At 44.1% G+C, this 21,324-nt stretch overlaps 1 protein-coding gene across 1 annotated transcript; it reads left to right on the forward strand.

Annotated features, from left to right (window-relative positions):
• Positions 1-1,416: 1,416 nt before the first annotated feature.
• On the forward strand, positions 1,417-6,335 carry LOC123409984. The gene is made up of 7 exons (XM_045102851.1): positions 1,417-1,898; positions 2,416-3,896; positions 3,991-4,248; positions 4,559-4,639; positions 5,280-5,436; positions 5,519-5,952; positions 6,134-6,335. The coding sequence occupies exons 2-7, from the start codon at positions 2,757-2,759 to the stop codon at positions 6,188-6,190; spliced, it is 2,127 nt and encodes a 708-aa protein (XP_044958786.1). The 5' UTR covers positions 1,417-1,898; positions 2,416-2,756; the 3' UTR covers positions 6,191-6,335.
• Positions 6,336-21,324: the final 14,989 nt, after the last annotated feature.

Here is a 21,324-nt window from a genome sequence, read left to right on the forward strand (position 1 = left end):
TCCACCACATGCCAAGCAACTTGCATGCTGTGCCGTTGTGGCCTCATCATGGAGCATGATTCTTCCGCTGGAAACTACCGAATTTGTGGCACACGTATGAGATAGCGATCGACCGTTGCTTTGTCTAATCTCTAGATAATATCATTCCCGCTAGCCCATCATTGGTGGGTGGTGCTGTGGATCAGACGCCCGCTCTCTCTCTCTCTCGTCCCCAATCCACACCCCCTTTTGGCCGCTGTTTCCGCTAGTGGACAATCCTGTGCCACGATTCAAATCTCAAGTGTCATCTTCTGTCGTGTTCAACATTACTTTGATCCATTGAGCCTTCTATTGCACGGTACTGTAAAAGATTCTTATATCATCCAATGAATAGTCCATTGCTCAGGTACCCTTTTTTTTTTTGCGTGCACTGGTACTACCAGAAAGCTGTTCTGAGGAAAGGAAAAGGAAGGAAGCGAGAGAAAGATGATGAATCATGGACAGGGGAGTGTCATTGGGAAGAAATGGACCAGGTTCTCAGTCGGATCGGTCTTAGATTTGATATGCCAAAGTAGAACGTACGGATCTTAGCCGCCCAAGCAGTGGGCCAAGTCCACCGTTTTGAATAGTCTGCTTTTTCTTCTGTCAAACTACAAGTAGGCCGTTCAAAAGAATTATTTCGTGTGCGGGGTTTCGATTCTCCTCGATATTGTCCGTCAAAAACATTCTTGTCATAGGTTTCTACCGCTTTCTTAGGACGGCGAGCTTACAATTACTTCTCGCAATGACGAAATTTGATGTCAGGCACTTCAGAACGGTTTAAGGATTCAACAGCGAGTACTACGGCTCCATGGCACTAGTCTTTAACTCTTTATAGGCAGGGATGGAGCTGCCTTATAGGCATTGGGGTCAGCTGAAATTTGAAAATCCTTCACTAGTTTAGTACTTGTATCATTACTTTCTTCGTTTGTAAATATAATTTTTTTTAAAGTTTTTACTAGAAAACTACACACGGAGCAAAATAAATGAATCTACACTCTAATATATGTTTATATACATCCGTATGTAGTTTTTTACTATTTTTTTTAAAGACTTATATTCAAAAATGGAAGAAGTAACATTTTTAGAAAGATGAACCCAATGCCATGTACATGATCCCGTCAAACTATTTTTCTAGCTCCGTCAGTCCTCCTAACCATCCAACCACGGGTTGATTTGCTTTGTTATTTTTGGTTTGTTTTGTAATACTTGGGCAAACTTTTGTAATAGCTCTATGCAGGACTATTTCTCAAAAGAAAAGGAAAATGTAGTATGGGCAGCAACAGAATTTGTTACACAAGTCGGTACAGTAACCACCGCCGCTGAGCTCAACCGCCAGACGATTCTGAGAAAACGGAATCTGCAAGACGTGAGGGGCCAGAACGTTAGAAGCATAAGCCACAAAAAAGTGGGAAGACGCGAGAACATTTTATCTATCCACTCTTCTTCTTCTGAAAGAAAAAAGAAGCAACCGAGCGAGAACAAAAGCGAAACCAAAACAGCCGAGCTGATTGGAAACATCCAGATGCTGCCGCTGCTACTAACTCAGCCCAGCGTATCCCCTCCAGAAAATATCATTTCTAGCGCCTAATCAAGGACCCTTGGTTTGTTGCTTCCGGAATTATATACATACCCACCACCATTGGAGCGAGCAGCAGGAGAGAGAGGGGAGGGGAGAGAAGAAGAGCAGCCACAAGAGGAGAAGGTTCGGCGGAGGTGGACGTCGAGAGCCCGGCGGAAACCGCCCGGAGCGATTGAGGCGCGGGTTGGTTCCCGGTGGACGGAATCGGATCGAAGCGGCCGTCAATCTCGGAGGACCCCGATTCGATTCGGCGGCGCGGGCCGTTCCGCTGCTGATTAATCCATGGATGGATATGCAGGTACCCCTTTGTCGCCGGCTTGTATTTCTGCGATTCCCGTTGCTGCGGTGGGCTCTGCCCGTTTATCGGTGGGAAATTTGCTGCTCCATTTCGATCGGTGACGGTTCCGCAATCCGCCCCCAAATTTGGGCCTCTCGTGCTCCGGATTTCGGCCGCTTCCGTGCTCCCGATTTCGGTAGTTTCGAGGTTTAGCCCATGCACGCCTGTTTGCTCGGCGATTGGCTGACCGCGTCTTCATTTGCGCCTTGTTTGGGCAGTATGGAGTGGAGTAGATAGCATTGTGATGGATGCGCAATCATTGGTTGGGAACTTGCTATTTCTATGCATTAGGCGGAAGCTGTAGAAACTGACTACTTTGTTTCTCCTGAGAGCTAAATATAGTAACCGTCAGGTAGTATTGATTGAGCTTATCTTGGTCATGTAGTGGGATTAATTGAACTCCCTTCTATTCGTGGGTTTAGTCATGTGATAGGATCAATTGAGCCTCTAATCAATGCTCTTCGATTCGTTTCTGCAGGGCTGTGAGGTGATCTCCTCGCATGGTTCGTCCTAGGTCCCTGGTTGCTTGCTCAGGCTCCAAGTTATGTGTCATCTCCAGTTGCCGTGGTAGCCAGGGGGGCATGATTAGTAGTGGCAAGATGGTAACCTTGCTTCCAATGGGTCCGAGTCGGAAATGCTGGTGTGGTTCTGCCCTTCCGGTGGTGATTGGTTCCAATTGATGGTTTGTCTATGCATTGATTTGGACACTGAAATGGCAAGATACTAAGAGGGCCGTTGAAAGGAACTGGATAGGTGTACCGCAGTAGCAATTACAAATTGGGGGTCTTCCTTCTCGCTGAGTATCAGAGATTGGTTGCCATGGGTTTACCCCAAGTTTCTTCAGTCAAGGAGGATGTTTCTACAGGATCGAGGACGCCTGTGTCAAGCCCCTCACGTATCAACGGTGTTGGTGCCTGCGATTTGGATGGGCTTCCTCGAGAATGCTCAAATGGCAAGGTTTCATATCGATCGATTGGCAATTTCACTAGACAGACTGCATCAGGTTCCCCAGATGAATCAAACGGGTATTTTAGAGACAGCCATGCGTTTGATGGACCCGCAGACTTCCAAGGATTCAGAATTGATGATTTTAGAGATGCAAATTCTAGATCTTCTCAAAAATTGCAGCAGCCTGCTGTCCATATGCCGACAACAAGGATTGTGGGCTTTGAATCAAACTGTATTGGAGGTCCTGATACAGCACAATTGGATACAATCTGTCCATCTGTGGCCAGTCATAATTGTGGTTCACCATTTGATCAGCATGAACTTCAGGCAAGGAAAAGACTGCTGTCTCCATTGAAAAATGTGCTCTCTAGAAAGTTCCATGGTGATTTACTGAATATTGCTTCTGCTGATGCTAGGTTTCAGCATTCCGAGCCAGGTAATAAAATGGTAAACACCGGAAGCCTCAGTTGTTTTGAGTCACAGGCATGTCCGACCCCTAGATGGTCCAGTCGGACTTCAGAATTTGATGTCAATAGGATTAATTCTAATCATTTCACTGATGGCCCTTTACTTGGGAACAAGGAGTCATTATCCTATTATGATCATCTAGCTGCCAGTGCAAAATTAGCACACTCTCCACTCTCATTATCTCCTCTCAGCCCTAGACGCATTCATAAAGTCAAGACTACAGAATCTCCAAGGCATGTAATGAAAGACATTGAAAATGATTTCCTAGATTTGAAGGAACAGGGAGGATTTGATGGAATTAGGATGCTAGATGTGTTAGAGGAAACTGACAGATTACATGATGAATATGATACTATGACCCCTAAGAGAAGTTCATGTAGAAGATATCAAAACTGGGGTTCTGAATCTTCACCTACGTCTCCGCGAGTTGGTTATGGACTTGGTTATGGACGGAGTTTGAGTCTCCCTGCAAGGAGGTCACTAGTTGTCTCCTTTGAGGAATCCCTTTTGTCTGGCCGACTTTCTTATGGAAAAGATAATCAGGTCTAGTATTTATTTCTGTTTATCATCTAGTATATACTACAATTCCAGGGTATTGACTGTTGAATTTGATTCCTTAATTCTCCTGTGGATGCAGACAATTGATGGTTTCTTAGCTGTCCTGAATATTGTTGGTGGTAGCTTCTCTCCCCCAACTCAGAAACTTCCATTTGCAGTAGCAAGTATCGACGAGGATAGCTCCTTATTGTACTATTCTTCTATTGATCTTGCTGGTAGATTGTCCACAAGTGCAACCAACAACAATAGCCCAAAACTCCAAAGAAGCCTTAGTAACAATGATTCAAGATCAGCAAAGAGTCGCTTACGCATCCCTGCTAAGGGGCGCATACAACTGGTACTGAATTGCTTGACCCTTAGCTCATGATCATATTTGTTCTTGTGCATTTTGTGTTGCAAATACTTTGTCTATATTAACCACCCCATCTTTTCTCTATCTAGTTAGCTTTATAATAATGAAGATACATATATGTCATTGCTTTTGCTTCAACAAACAACTCTGTATACTTTCTTGACCTGTTTCAAATGGCTAGGTTTCCTTTTCTCGCAGCACCTGGTGTATTTGTATGCATATTTAAGCTACTATTTGAAATTGTATTGAGTTGTTGTATGCGCTCCCATCTTGAGTTAAACAATTGCCTCATCAGGTTGTGAGCAACCCTGAGAAGACCCCACTCCATACATTCTTCTGCAACTACGACTTAACTGACATGCCGTCTGGAACCAAGGTACAAAATATTACGACTAGTTGACTACTTATCCTTTATATATTGAAGAAAACTAAAGGTTATTCTGATATTGGCCCCAAAACACAAATGTGCTTTATATGTACTAGTCCTTACTTGCTTGCAAGTTGCAACTTCAAGCTATAACTTTTCCCCTTAGCTTTTAGCCTTACACCTAAGGAATCATGCACATAGTGTGTCCTCATGTTTCATGTTATCACTTAATCACTATATCTATAACCAAGCGGGCTGCCTAAGGAAGTGAGGAAGATTGAAAGAGGGAGAAATAAGGCAGCCTACAAGCCGGCATGACATGCTAGAGTACATGGAGACTTTTAGTGTTTAGCAAGTGACCCACCTGGTTTTGACCATATAGTCTGTATGGACAACTTACGTCCTGAGTAAATCTCTCTCTCTTCCTTTTCCCCTAAAAAAAACTAAGTGGGTTGCCTAAGTTTGAGATCAGGACACAGCACAGGTAATTCATCATTTAGTGCATACCTTAACTTGAAGAGTACCATGGCATGCGCAGAGAAATATTTTCCTTTCCCCCCAAAGGATTTAGTCTATATAATCACATTAACCACCTTTTGTTTTCTCTATCCCTTATCTTATCTTATTTCCCTTGTGTATAATGAGACAGACGTTCATGCGGCAAAAGGTCACTCTGTCTCCCACTGTTTCTCCCTCTAATATAGTGAAAGAAGAAAGCAAGACCAGTGACACAAATGTTGGCCCGAAAGCTCAGTGTGTCTCATGTGGAAGTGAACTTGCACAACGAGGAACTCTATGCTTGGAATGTAATGGAGCTGGTAGCCTGATAATAAGAGTTGAATCCAGATTATATATGTTCAGTCTCTGATCATTCTTTTGTCTTTGCAGACTGCGGGCAGGGACGGACATGCAACTCAACTGATGAATCAGGAAAGAGACGAGCAAACACGAAATGTTACTCATTGGGCACTGACATGAAGGAATCAGATAAACCCAGTTCTCTTGGGAATAAGCAAAACAATACTGATTCTGATGACTGTTGCTGTCAGATGGACAACGTCCACTCAGGTGCAAAGAAATCATGTTGTACGTCTTCCAGGATCAACGACAGTTCAGGTGGAGGTGTGCTCCGCTATGCTTTGCACCTGCGGTTTCTCTGCCCCGCCCCCAAGAAATCCTCAAAATCTATGCTACGCTGCAAATCCGATCCATCATCTGTACCGAACAGTGGTAATACAGTGACCGAGGATAGGAGATTCTATCTCTACAACGATCTTAGAGTTGTATTTCCTCAGCGGCACTCGGATGCAGATGAAGGAGAGGTAACACATCCTAATATCTTGAAAGTTTTTTACTGACAGCTTTTTTCCTGGTTTCTTTTTGACCGTCAGCTTGCAATTTAGAAGGTCTATGCTAAAGTTTGTCATGAAGAAATAATTGCTCTCTTGTTGGTTGATCGGTTAAATTCGATGATTTAATCTGCTGATTCCATTTCTGTTGCAGCTGAAGGTGGAACACGACTTCCCTGCTGATCCCAAGTACTTTGACATAAGCAACTGAAAAATTGCTTTTGCTGTCATGTATAGCCTGTGCTTTGGCGCATCGATAAACGAAAACTCTGTACATATTTATTGTCACTAATTTGCCACCAGTCCCCAAAATGTACAGCTTTTATCTTCCAATAAAATGCATCATTTAGTTGTTACTTTCTGTATTTCTGCTTCTGGCTTTCAAACTTGTCAGGGTCATCGGGAAAGTGCTATTCTACACCCAAGCTCAAATGAGCTTGGATGAACAGTAAATTTGTATAATATTTTAAAAATGTTCAAAAAATTATGATTTTTTTTACAGCAAACTTCGGCAAATGTTTTAGTAGCTTGCAAAATTTCAGTATAAAATCACATTTTTTGAAGTCGTGGCAAAAAAACAAATTTAGTGTTCTAAAATGCTTTTGAAAGTAGCATTTTCAGAGTTTTGATTTTGTTTTTTTTGCCACGACTTTCAAAAATGTGATTTCATGATGAAATTTGACGAGCACTTAGAACATTTGTCAAAGTTTGTTTTTATAATAATTTTCGAATTTACTGTTCACACAAGCTCATATGAGCTCACGTCCGGGTCATCGTCCATATGTCTGAAGTACAATATTCCGGACCGTGGATATTGTGTACTCTGTTTCCAACGCTTGGAGTACTCTCTTTACCTCCAAGTCCAAGCGTACGGACTGTCAGCCGTGTAAAAATTAAAAAATAATTATAAGATGGGAACTACAAATAATTATGAGATAGGAACTACATAGAACAATCATCTACTCCGTCTGTAAACTTATATCTAGAAACAGGTTGCAGATACAAGACTAAAACATATATCTAGAAACAAAAACAAATTTGGAGGTGAATGGCAGCTAATTCAAAGTGGGCTGGGAATTCAGCCCATTTGCAATATTAGGTTGAATTTATCCTTTTGTTTCTCAAGCTACAAGCTACAAGCTGTGTATGCATTTGGATGTTTTCTTCGACTGCGTGCAATATTAGTAGTAGACATGAATTTTCATAATAGCAAGTAAACCAGAATGACTGTATGCGTCATGAGTACTCCAGGCGTGGGCCTACTGCCGAGCTCGCAAAAATCGTTTACAATTCGTGAAAAAACGCTTTTACGGATCGGTACTGCCGAGCTCGCAAAAATCGTTTACAATTCATGAAAAAAAAAACGCTTTTACGGGTCGGTGTAGGCGGCGGCCGATCAGAATATCCTTTCATACAATCCGTTTTGCAGGGTCTGTTCGGCCGTTGCCCTCGTCGGCACGTAAAATCTGTTATTTCCATTTCAATTTCAGACATGAAAACACATTTAATTGCTTCTTTATTTTCTTCAAAGGCATTGAATACATTACAATTTATCAAATCTTTGCTAAAACAGCAAGACCAAAGAAAACAAGAACTAAAATTAGGCATTTTAGAAGATATCCAACTTCCATAACTCCTCTCATTAGTTGGACCAACATCTTCTTCATGCTTTCATTGTTGATCTCGGAATTCTTCATCTTGCATTTTTAATTCTTCGGCTTTGATTCTAAAGAACTAGACATTGCCCTCCCTCTAATTTCTTTTCTAATTGCACATGCAGCTGCATCGTTAGCCTTAATTATATTAAGGAGTGCACGAACATCTATTAAGTTTCTTTTATTTTAATAAATCGATGTATTTTTTTTCTCAATACTAAAATAAACATCCATCTTTCTACACACATGAACACCTCAATAAGCTACCGAAATTTAACCAAATATATAAATGACAAAGATGAAGAGGAAGAAGAGCATACCACATCGTTATTGCATCTGAAGAATACCCATCTGAGGTGTTGCCGCATGCTAGATGTGAGCCGCAACACTGTCTCTAGGCAGTCGTCATACTGTATGAGCGGCATCGGCAAGCCGGCGAGCCGCTGTGCGGCCATCGAGCCCGGGCGACGGTCGGAAGAGTCCTTGCCGACAAATCGACGCCGACGACTAGAGGATGAACCAGCACCTGCATGCGGTGCTGGTGCTTTACCGGGGCTGTGCGGGGTGCTCCCCAACCAATAATCCATGGCTTTGGCGCAACCGTCGGTGGCCAGAAAAGCCAAATCCGGTGGCGCGACAAAAATGCCGTCGATCTGTAGCATTCCGGCGAGTCGAGGCACGAGGGCATGAGGGAGGTCGATCTAGGGCGTGTAGCGGCCCGCCGGCGTGATCCCGACGGCTGGTATGGCCAGAATCGAAGGCGGCGTCCGGCGGCGGTGGGTGGGGGAAAAGTGCGGGATGAAATGTCTCACCAACCAACCGTTCTAGATATATACAGGGCACCGACGCCGGGAGAGGGGGGGGGGGGGGGGGAGAACCTGTGTTTTCGTGGATTGGGGTGGGCATTTTGCCGCGCCCCGTAATTTTTTACGGGTCGAGGCAATTTGCGGGGTCTGGTCTAGCATCATTTTCCGCCCGACCCGTATTTTAACGGTTACTTTGCAGGTCGGGGCATTATGGGTGAGTTCTTTTGACTCAATTCTCAAGAGTTACTGCCTGAAAAATTACAATCACAAAAGAACTCATTTCTTTCCCAGAAATTATCTGAGAATTACCAGAATTACTAGTGCATTTCAGAATTGTGAGAACCTGGCAATTCTGGCAATTCTAGCCAACCCCTCAAAAGAAAACCTTTCGTTTTGAACTGCTACCCCTATTGGATGATGATATTACGTTCAAATTTCCACTCGGGTCAGACTGTAAGAGGGCCAAAAGAGAGCCTCCCGTTTCGTTCCTCCCACCCGAGTGCCGCCGCCAGCTGTCAGATCCCTGCCACCCTGTGCCGCCGGTCCGCCACCCTGTGTCCCCTCTGCCCCTTCTCCTCCTCTCCATCCCGTCGGGCCGCCACATTGACAACCCACAAGCGTATGAGATCGCAACAGTTTTCGAGGGTAGAGTATTCAACCCAAATTTGTTGGTTCACACAAGGAAAGCGAAAAAATATTCTCGAGTATTAGCAGCTGAGTGTGTCAGATTCAACCACACCTGAAAGATTAGTGTCTGCAAGCAAAGTATCAGTAGCAAAGTAGTATGATAGCAACGGTGCCAGAAACGATCTGTTGACGACAGACTATTCCTAACTGTTGTATCAATGGCGCCAATAAAAAGCACGTTGACGGGGGACTATTTTTGCCTAGCAACTGCTCCAAAAAGGTCTTGCACTAAGTAGCGGAGTAGAAAGGAACAACAGTAGCAGCAGCATCAAAGTAACAGCAGTAGCAACAGTAGCAGCAAAGTGACAACAGTAGCAATAGTAGCAGCAAAGTGGCCCAATCCCTTTTGCAGCAAGGGACAAGCCTAGACAAAGTAATGTAGCGAGGACCAGTAGTAAAAGACTCGTAGGCAGTGGATCGGTGATGGATGAGTATGACGGATGTGATTCATCATGTAACAGCTATAACACGGAGATATATGTAACTAGCTTCCGTTCATCAGTCTAATGTAGGCATGTATTCTGTATGTAGTCATACATGCTTAGGGAAAAGAACTTGCATGACATCTATTGTCCATCCCTCCCGTGGCAGTGGGGTCTTAATGGAAACTGCGGGATATTAAGGTTCTCCTTTTAATAAAGAACCGGACCAACGCATTAACACGCGGTGAATACATGAACTCCTCATACTATGGTCATCTCCGGGAGTGGTTCCGGCTATTGTCACTCCGGGGTTGCCGGGTCATAACACATAGTAGGTGACTACAACTTGCAAGATAGGATCTAAAACACACATATATTGGCGACAACATAATAGGTTCAGATCTGAAATCATGGCACTCGGGCCCTAGTGACAAGCATTAAGCATAGCCAAGTAGTAGCAACATCAATCTAGAACATAGTGGATACTAGGGATCAATCCCCGTCAAAAACTAACTCGATTACATGATAGATCTCATCCAACTCATCACCGTCCAGCAAGCCTACGATGAGATTACTCACGAACGATGAAGAGCATCATGGAATTGTCGATGGAAAAAGGTTGATGATGACGATGGCGACGATTTCCCCTCTCCGGAGCCCGAAACGGACTCCAGATTTGCCCTCCAGATGAAGAACTGGATGTGGCGGCGCCTCCGTATCGCAAAACGCGATGAAACCTTCTCCCTGATTTTTTTCTAGTCAAAACGGAAGATATAGATCTGAATTTGGGGGCGGTGGTGCCACGTGGCCCCCACAAGCCTGCACGGCGCGACCTAGGGGGGTGGCCCCGGCCTGTGGGCTTGTGGCCCACTGGCACGTCCCCTCAGGTGGATCTTTGAGCAGGTATTTTTCTTTTATTCCAGAAAAAATCTCCATAAATTTTCACGACATTCCGAGAACTTTTATTTCTGCACAAAAACAACACCATGGCAATTCTGTTGAAAACAGCGACAATCCGGTTAGTTCCATTCAAATCATGCAAATTAGAGTCCAAAACAAGGGCAAAAGAGTCCGGAAAAGTAGATACGACGGAGACGTATCAACTCCCCCAAGCTTAAATACTTGCTTGTCCTCAAGCAACTCAGTTGACAAACTGAGAGAGAGACAAAAGAAAAACTTTCATGAACTCTGTTTGATCTTGTTGTTGCAACTATGTCTAACTCATAACCAGAATTTCAACAACATCACAAGCAAACCACATAAACAAATGACATCTAGGTCTCACGGTAAACTCATATCAATGGCATAATCAACTAGCGAGCAAATAATAATAAGCCTCAAGTGTCAACACTTCAATCAAAACAACATGAAGCAGTACGAATATATGGTATCTCACTAGCTCTTTCTGAGACTGCAAAACATAAATGCAGAGCACCTTCAAAGACCAAGGGCTGACTAAACATTGTAATTCATGGCAATGAAGATCCAGTCATAGTCATACTCAGCACAGTTAAAAGAAAAGCATAAAAATGACAGAGGTGCTCTCTAATTGGTGCTTTCGTAAGAGGAGGATGACTCAACAGGAACATAAATAGACATGCCCTTCGTAGAGGGAAGCATTGATTTGCAGAGGTGCCAGAGCTCAAGCTTAGAAAACAGAGATAATAATTTTGGGTGGCATGCTTTCATTGTCAACGCAATGACTAAGAGTTCTCAACATCTTCCACGCTACACATGCTATAGGCGGTTCCCAAACAGAAAAGTAAAGTTTTGACTCCCCCACCACCAATCAATCACACTCCACGGCTAGCCGAATCCTCGGGTACCGTCCATACCAACATCAATCCTGGGGGGTTTTGTTTGTAATTATCTTTTCGATTTGAGCATGGAACTGGGAATTCCAATTACCGGCCCCTTTCTCGTGAATGATAGTGAATAAACTCATATCGAGGATAACACGCCTATCATGGAATATACCAATAGCCCCCTGTCACCACATGAGCGGTTCGGGCATGCAAAACAGATTATTTCTTGAAGATTTAGAGAATGGCGCATGCAAATTTACTTGGAACGACACGTAGATACCGCACGTAGGTAGGTATGGTGGACTCATATGGCACAACTTTGGGTTTATGGAGGTGGATGCACAAGCAGTATTTCCGCTTAGTACAAGTGAAGGCTAGCAAAAGACTGGGAAGCGACCAACTAGAGAGCGACAACAGTCATCAAAATGCATTGAGAGTAACTAACATTGAGTGCAAGCATGAGTAGGACATAAATCACCATGAACATGAACATCATAGAGGCTATGTTGATTTTGTTTCAACTACATGCGTGAACATGCGCCAAGTCAAGCCACTTGAAACATTCAAAGGAGGATACCATCCTATCATACTACATCATAGTCATCTCAACATTCATGTTGGCAACCAAGGCAAACCATTATAAGCTCCTAGTTAAATAAGCATGGCATAAGCGACTATGATCTCTAAGTTGTCATTGCAAACATGTTTCTCTCACAACAAAGCTGAACTAGGAACAGTGAGCTAGTCATATTTACAAAAACAAAATAGATTGAGTTCATACCAGCTTTTCCAGGCTCAGTCACTTCATCATATATCGTCATTATTGCCTTTCACTTGCACGACGAACGATGTGAACAATAATAAGCGTGCTCGTGCATTGGACTAAAGCTGAAATCTGCAGGTAAACACAAAGGAGAAGACAAAGTAATATGGATCTTTGAAAGCTAAACAGGTATGCATGCAAGAGCCACTAAACATTGTAACCAATATCTTCTACCTTGACCCAAAGAAAAAGAAAACTATTTACACGGGAAAGCTCCCAACAAGCAAAAGAAGAAAAAGAAAACCTTTTTGGGTTTTCTCAAACTAGACAGACACAAGAAAAGAAAACGAGAAAAATAAAATAAACTAGCATGGATGATACAGTGGCAAAGTGTGAACACCGGCTAACAAAGTGAAAGCATAAGCAAGAATGTAAAATCGGTGAGAAACACATACTCCCCCAAGCTTAGGCTTTTGGCCTAACTTGGTCTACTCCCGAGGAGGGAAATAACCAGCTCTGGGGTACTCCAGAGTGGACTGAGGATGCCATTGCTGTGTGGGCTCCTCTGGCTCCCACTGATAAACTGGCGTCTGGTACTCGATTGGCGGCTCGGGCACGGGCACCTGTGGTTGGGCTAGACCCCAATATGCATAGATGTCCGAGGGCATAATAATGTACCTGCCTGCATGAAGATTGAACAAAGAAGGAGCAGGCAAAGTAATAGTCTCACGAGTACCCTGACTAAATACCAGGTTATAAATCATCCTTCTATTTATATCTCTATCAAGAAAGTCATGGCGAACCATGCTATCGTAATCTAGATATCTCTCGGGAAGAAGAATCTCTTCTTCCTCCTCCAGCCTAATAGGTATCTCAAAGTGTCTAGCAAGACGAGTAGCATAGATACCTCCATAGACAACACCTTTAGAACGGTTCAGGTTCAACTGTTGAGCTACTATTGCGCCCAAGCTATAAGTTTTATCGTTATAAAGGGCTTCGTGCAAGGCCGCAAGATCTGGGGAACTAAGTGACCCAGGTTTCCCACGGCCAATCAAACATTTTCCCACAAATAGGGAGAAGTACTGAAGCATGGGAAAATGTATGCTAGCAGCTCTAGCGCAATACACTCCTCTCTCCTCTCCTACAACAATAGTATCGATGAAAGCTTCCAAGTCCCGTGGACGAGGTTCATGAATATCCCCAACGTAAGGTAATTTGCAAACATTGCAAAAATCCTGGAGTGACATGCGCTGGGGGATATCGTAAAGTTTAAACTCAACCATAGGAGGATTCTTCCTCGGATAGAAGTTAAAGCTTTGTACGAAGATATTAGTGAGCAGGAGGTATTGCGGACACTTATCTTCAACTAAGGCGGTAAGTCCTGCGTTACCCACCAAGTGATAAAAGTCCTCATAAATTCCAGCAGCGCGTAAGAACACGTCGCTTGGCCACTCGCATGCTCGCACTTCTGCGACTCAAGGGACCAAATACTTGGGCTTCTTCTCACTCCCATCATCCTTGGGGTCACGGCTTGACGAGCCTCTTAAGAACCTCCTCATCTTTTCCCTTTTCTATCTCTGAAAATTTCTAAAGTTTTCAGTGATTCTAAGGAAAAGTGAACAAGGCTCAACAAAACTCGTAGCAACTACTCCCACAAGTGCCTAGAGGCCATATTACGCATCAAAACTACTTGGGACCAGCTAGAATTAGCATGCAAAGCTGAAGAACATGGTCACCAAGGCAACAAAAATACGCGGAGTATAAGGCACTAGAGCAAAAACTAATTGGACCAATGGAGGAGTCACTTACCAAGGAGTAATTTCCCCAAAACGGTTCGGAGAACGGTGATTTAAGCAAAAAGATCGAAAATCCCAGCAAGAGGAGCAAGAACACGGGTTTGAGCTGCGAAACGATTTTTTCTGGAGGTAGGAGAACCAGATGAGAGCAAGAATGAGTGGAAGGGGTGTCTGTGGACCCCACAAGCCTGGGTGGCGTGGCCAGGGGGGTGCCCGTGCCCCTAGGGCTTGTGGCCCACTGGTGTGGCCCCCAGACAAACTCTTTGTCTCAGAATTTTTCAAAAATTCCAGAAAAAATCATACTTGATTTTCACAGCGTTCGGAGAACTTTGATTTTCGGGGTACTTTTCGACGGGACGATAAAACAGAAAACAGGGAAAACTAAACTAAATCTATCATTTTTTCTTCTAAGCAACCTAAAGTGAAAGCTTGGAGTAGAGGTTTGTGACTCCTCGATTCATCCATCTCATGGTCATCGAAAGAAATCCGTCAATGGGGTTGATCAAACCCCCTCGACAAAACTTTCTCGAATCGCAAAAGAGAACGGAGAATTTTCGAACAGTCACTAAGTCACCTCAATGGGGATGCGTATCTCCCCAACAAGCAAGTCATACTTCATCTTGACGCGAGGAATAGGGCATTCAAAGCTCCCAATAAGAATCGATGAAGTTTTTTCGATAGCATTGATGCAATGTACTCGATATTGTTTCTTCGGAAAGTGACATTGCCTTTGTTGCAATCTATAACAATCCAGTTCAAGTCTACGATAAAGAGAGAGAGAGAGAGGCATAACACTAACACCGGCTCCAAGATCGCATAAAGCAGTTCTAACGTAGTTTCCTTTAATGGAGCAAGGTATAGTGGGCACACCAGGATCACCTAGTTTCTTTGGAGTTCCACCCTTGAAAGTGTAGTTGGCGAGCATGGTGGAAATCTCAATCTCAGGTATCCTCCTCTTATTAGTCACAATATCTTTCATGTACTTAGCATACGGAGACATCTTGAGCATATCAGTCAAACGCATCTGCAGAAAGACAGGTCTGATCATTTCAACGAATCGCTCAAAATCCTCATCATCCTTTTTCTTGGATGGTTTGGGAGGAAATGGCATAGGTTTCTGCACCCGTGGTTCCCTTTCTTTACCGTGCTTCCTAGCAGCGAAGTCATTCTTATCGTATCTTCTATTCTTAGGCTGTGGGTTATGAGATCACCACCAGGTTCAATCTCCACATCCTTTTCATTGCTAGGTTGAGCATTTTCATCACTATTGATATTATCATTAGGCTCATGTTCATCACCAGATTGTGTTTCAACATCAGAGACAGAGGCATCGTTTGGACTCTCAGGTGTAGCAGCAACAGGGTTGCTAGCGTGCAGGTTCCTATCATCTCTCTTCTTCTTTCTAGGATGACTAGGTGCATCAGTGCTAACTCCTTGAGAATCTTGTTCAATTCTCTTCGGATGACCCTCAGGATACAGAGGTTCCTGGGTCATTCTACCGCCTCTAGTGACGATTCTGACGGAATTGTCATTCAACTCATTGAGCAAGTCATTTTGAGTTTTAAGTACTTGTTCTACCTGAGTAGTAACCATAGAGGCATGTTTACTCAGAAGTTTAAGATCATTGACATTTCGATCCACACAAGCACTTAAATGACTAAGCATACGAGCATTCTTTTCCAATTGTCTGCTAACATAATCATTGAAACTCTGTTGTTTGACAACGAAGTTATCAAATTCATCCATGCATAAGCTAGCAGGTTTATCAAAAGGAATATCACTCTCATCAAACCTACGCAAAGAATTTACGTCTACTACCTGTATCGGGTTATCGAGACCATGGATCTCTTCGATAGGTGGTAGATTTTTGACATCTTCAGATTTAATGCCTTTCTCTCACATAGATTTCTTGGCTTCTTGCATATCTTCAGGACTGAGGAATAGAATACCTCTTTTCTTCGGAGTTGGCTTAGGAGGTGGTTCGGGAATAGTCCAAGCATTCTCATTGCACAAGATGTTATTCAATAAAATCTCAGCTTGTTCTATAGTTCTTTCCCTAAAAACACAACCGACACAACTATCTAGGTGGTCTTTGGAAGCATCGGCAAGTCCATTATAGAAGATATCAAGTATTTCGTTCTTCTCAAGAGGGTGATCAGGCAAAGCATTCAGTAGCTGGATAAGCCTCCCCCAAGCTTGTGGGAGACTCTCTTCTTCAGCTTGAGCAAAGTTGTATATTTCCTGCAAGGCAGCTTGCTTCTTATGGGCAGGGAAATATTTTTCAGAGAAGTAGTAGACCATATCCTGGGGGCTACGCACATAACCAGGAGCAAGAGAAGTGAACTAGGTCTTAGCATAATCCTTTAGCGAGAAAGGAAACAGCTTGAGCATATAGTAGTGGCGGATCTTTTCCTCACTAGTGAATATGGTGGCTATATCGTGCAGTTTTGTAAGATGGGCTACAACCGTTTCAGACTCATAACCGTGAAAAGGATAAGATTCGACCAGAGTGATTAACTCAGGGTCGACAAAGAATTCATAATCCTTATCGGTCACAAAGATAGGTGAAGTGGCAAACTTCGGGTCGTATTTCATCCTAGCATTCATAGATTTTTCTTTCCACTTGCGCAGAAGTTTCTCAACATCATAGCTATCCTTACACGCAAGAAAATCCTTAGCTATCTCTCCCACCATAACATAGCGCGTATCAGGCTTAACAGGAAATTCAGGCATAGTAGCAGGTTCTACTTCAATAGTATCAACAGTTTCAGAAGTATCATCAGATCTAGCAGCAATTCTAGCAAGTTGTGCATCAAGGGAACCTAGTGGCAAAGCAGTATCAGGCATAGCATCATCAGGCATAGTATCAAGCATAGCATCATCAGGCATAGTATCAAGCATAGTATCATCATAAGCATCATGGGCAGCAGAAGTAGCATCATCAAGCACATGCGACATATCAAGATTTCTAGCAGGAGGTGATGTCGCAAACTTACTCATAACGGAAGGTGAATCAAGTGCAGTGCTAGATGGCAGTTCCTTACCTCTCCTCGTAGTGGAAGGTAGGATTTTAGTTGTTGGATCTTTCGGATTCCTCATAGTGATCAGCAGACGTCAATCCCAAGTGACTCAGAGAATATAGCTCTGCTTCCCCGGCAACGGCGCGAGAAAAAGCCTGGACAACCCACAAGCGTATGGGATTTCAACAGTTTTCGAGGGTAGAGTATTCAACCCAAATTTGTTGGTTCACACAAGGGAAGCGAAAGAATATTCTCGAGTATTAGCAGCTGAGTGTGTCAGATTCAACCACACCTGAAAGATTAGTGTCTGCAAGCAAAGTATCAGTAGCAAAGTAGTATGATAGCAACGATGCCAGAAACAATCTATTGACGGCAGACTATTCCAAACTGTTGTATCAATGGCGCTAGTAAAAAGCACGTTGACGGGGGACTATTCTTCCCCAGGAACTGCTCCAGAAAAGGTCTTGCCCTAAGTAGCGGAGTAGCAAGGAATAGCAGTAGCAGCAGGAACAAAGTAACAGCAGTAGCAACAGTAGCAACAAAGTGACAACAGTAGCAACAGTAGCAGCAAAGTGGCCCAATCCCTTTTGTAGCAAGGGACAAGCCTAGACAAAGTAATGTAGCGAGGACCAGTAGTAAAAGACTCGTAGGCAGTGGATCGGTGATGGATAAGTATGACGGATGTGATCCATCATGTAACCGCTATAACACGGAGAGATATGTAACTAGCTCCCGTTCATCAATCTAATGTAGGCATGTATTCCGTATGTAGTCATACGTGCTTAGGGAAAAGAACTTGCATGACATCTATTATCCATCCCTCCCGTGGCAGCGGGGTCCTAATGGAAACTACAAGATATTAAGGTTCTCCGTTTAATAAAGAACCGGACCAACGCATTAACACGCGGTGAATACATGAAGTCCTTATACTATGGTCATCTCCGGGAGTGGTTCCGACTATTGTCACTCCGGGGTTGCCGGGTCATAACACATAGTAGGTGACTACAACTTGCAAGATAGGATCTAAAACACACATATATTGGCGACAACATAATAGGTTCAGATCTGAAATCATGGCACTCGGGCCCTAGTGACAAGCATTAAGCATAGCCAAGTAGTAGCAACATCAATCTAGAACATAGTGGATACTAGGGATCAATCCCCATCAAAAACCAACTCGATTACATGATAGATCTCATCCAACTCATCACCGTCCAGCAAGCCTACGATGAGATTACTCACGAACGATGACGAGCATCATGGAATTGTCGATGGAGAAAAGTTGATGATGACGATGGCCATGATTTCCCCTCTCCGGAGCCCGAAACGGACTCCAGATCTGCCCTCCAGATGAAGAACATGATGTGGCGATGCCTCCGTATCGCAAAACGCGATGAAATATTCTCCCTGATTTTTTTCCAGTCGAAACGGAAGATATATAGCTGAATTTGGGGGCGGTGGTGCCACGTGGGCCCCACAAGCCTGCACGGCGCGGCCTAGGGGGTGGCCGCGGCCTGTGGGCTTGTGGCCCACTGGCACGCCCCCTCAGGTGGATCTTTACGCAGGTATTTTTCTTTTATTCCAGAAAAAATCTCCGTAAATTTTCTGGACATTTCGAGAACTTTTATTTCTACACAAAAACAACACCATGGCAATTCTGCTGAAAACAACGTCAGTACGGGTTAGTTCCATTCGAATCATGCAAATTAGAGTCCAAAACAAGGGTAAAAGAGTTCGGAAAAGTAGATACGACGGAGACGTATCACACATCTCGATGCCTTCCTCCCCGTCCACCCTGCTTCTGCGCCGTCGGGCCGTTACATCTTGACGCCTTCCCACCCGGTCACCCCGTTCATGCACCGCCACGCCCCTTCTCCTCCTCTCCATCCCGCCGGGCCATCACATCTCGACGCCTCCCCACCCGATCACCCTGCTCCTGTGTCGCCAGGCCGCCACCCTGCGGTGCCACTCCCCATTCTCTACCTCTCCTTCCCGCCGAGCGGCCACATCTCGACGCCTCCCTGCTCGACCACCCCACTCTTGTGCCGCAGGGCCGCCACCCTGTGCCACCACCGCCCCTTCTCCATTTCAATCTAGGGGTGTTTTAGACATTTGAACACACATCTCATACAATAAACACATTCTAGAATTACAGAAAAGAATTGGCAGACAATTCTGTGGGCAGTTTCCCAGAATTGTGATTCTGAAGAATTATGAGGTGAAAAGAACTGGCCCTATACAGGGTCTGCTAGAGATGCTCTAACCAGGTGCCCGAGAGTATCATCCCCAAAGGCCTCGATGAGAAGGGAGAGATGGTCCTGTCCCCAGCGGATTTATGAAACTTAATGTGAATGCTTCTTTTGATCATAATCTTCTACAGAGCACGATGGGACGGTCCTTAGAGATGATAAAGGAAGATTTATTGCACGAGGAAACATCAAAATTGACTATTGTGCGGATGTATGATGACTGAAGCACTCACTCTCAAATTTGGCCTAACACTGGCGTAAATGACGGGTTGCAATCGCTTCATTATTAACTCGAACAATATGGAGGTCACTGAGACAATCCAGGATGGAGGACGATCTACGGGTGTGACGGCGGCGACAATATTCCATGACTGTTTTCATTATGCGTGTGATTTTATAGTTACTAGACTCGAACATTGTAATAGAGAAGCAAATAAAGTTGCTCATGAGCTTGCTAGACTAGCACAATTTTCTCAGATTTCTGAATGGTTTGAAGAACCATTAGATGAAACTGTAATGTTACTCATAAACGATGTTTTGGTTGTTTTCTAATGAATAAAGTTCATGTTTTCTTTAAAAAAAGTGCCCAAGAGCATGCACCACCTGCTCTTTGGCTGCTCCTTTTGGAGGCATGAGCCCCTTTAATTTCCTGGTGTCGATGCACCTCATAGTCACCATATATAGCGGGACGATCGGCTCCGAAGATTAGTGCCTATGCTTGTGTGCCTACAAGTAAAGGGCTCTCCTCCTTGCTATTTATAGGCGCGTGGGTTTGTTGAAAGTATCGGGACAATATCGTGTTCGACGGCGAGGCATCCCGCCTGTTGAGTTTGCTCACCGAAAATATTGGCTTGGCCGACATGAGGCTTCATCTTCTTTACCTCGTTGTAAGCCCCCACCCTCTCTCCTCCCGGCTCTCTCCCGTTTCCGATCTGGAACCCCGCTAGGGTACCTTGTACTCTATGTATTCTCTTTTTTCTATGTCAATGAAAAATACGCAAAATGCTACGCAAGTTTTCTTTACCAAAAAAGGATTTCGTTTTGCTTTATAGATAAATCAAACCACCGAAGCACAACATCCGACAACAGTCATAACACCACACACACGCCGTACTCGAAGTAGCACAACACAAGGTTCAAAGGTTATGCCGTGAGCACAACACAACAAGCTCAAAGAAAGAGAAACAACATGACGGCGCGGCACTGAGGAGGGTACACTAATACGGCTCCGGAGGTGGTGGAGGAAGCGACGACGCCAAGCGAAGAGCCATCACACGAAGACGGGAGATGATGGTGTTGACAACGTCTTAGTCCTGCGAGCGGCTAAGCGGCCGCGAGAGCTGTAAATATTCACACATTTTAAACACCGCATTAGTAGCATGTTGAAGAAGAACACACTGAATAACAAGCTTATTTCGAACAGTCCATAACGTCCAGGCAAGAACCCCAACCGTCAGCCACCTAGTGTGGCGGACAGATGGGGGCGAAGCCTGGAGTTCAGCGAATAGGTCTGGAAAGTTTGTGTGGCACCAGGTGTCACCGACCACTACGCGAAAACAATTCTAGAGGAATTGCGCGGACACGCAAGAGAAGAATATGTGATTTGTGTCTTCCTCTGTCGCATAGAGCGGCCATATTCCAACCTCCGGTCCGTTCCGCTTAAGCACCTCGATACCAGAGGGAAGGCGGCCACGAAACATTGCCAGAGGAATATGCGAATCTTTAGGGGGAGCACCGCGAGAGGCTCGGTGCCCGAGGATGGCGCTATGGCAATTTTTCTTTTAAGGCACACAAGGTTTATTAATGTACTTCTAACATTTGGTGATCTCGAACCTTGATGGACCGGGATGTTTGCATTTATTCCTAGATCTATTTCATTATTTCCGGTGATGCGTATTTAGTGAGAGAGGACGTTTTCGTCGACAATGAGACGCCTACGGTAACTTTATAAATCTTAAGATGATATGCTGGATCATTCTCGAAGGTGTGCATAGAGGTAGGTGTGCATGTATGCGTTCATAAAGGTAAGTGTATGCGTATATATATAAGCGCTTGCGTATGTACTATGTTTATTTTTCTATTTTTTTGTTGATCTCCAAAACGATCTCGAACTCATATACGTTGTTTTGATCCAAAATTGCA

The sequence above is a fragment of the Hordeum vulgare genome, chromosome 7H (genome assembly GCF_904849725.1).
Source record: "Hordeum vulgare subsp. vulgare chromosome 7H, MorexV3_pseudomolecules_assembly, whole genome shotgun sequence".
Lineage (NCBI taxonomy): Eukaryota > Viridiplantae > Streptophyta > Magnoliopsida > Poales > Poaceae > Hordeum > Hordeum vulgare.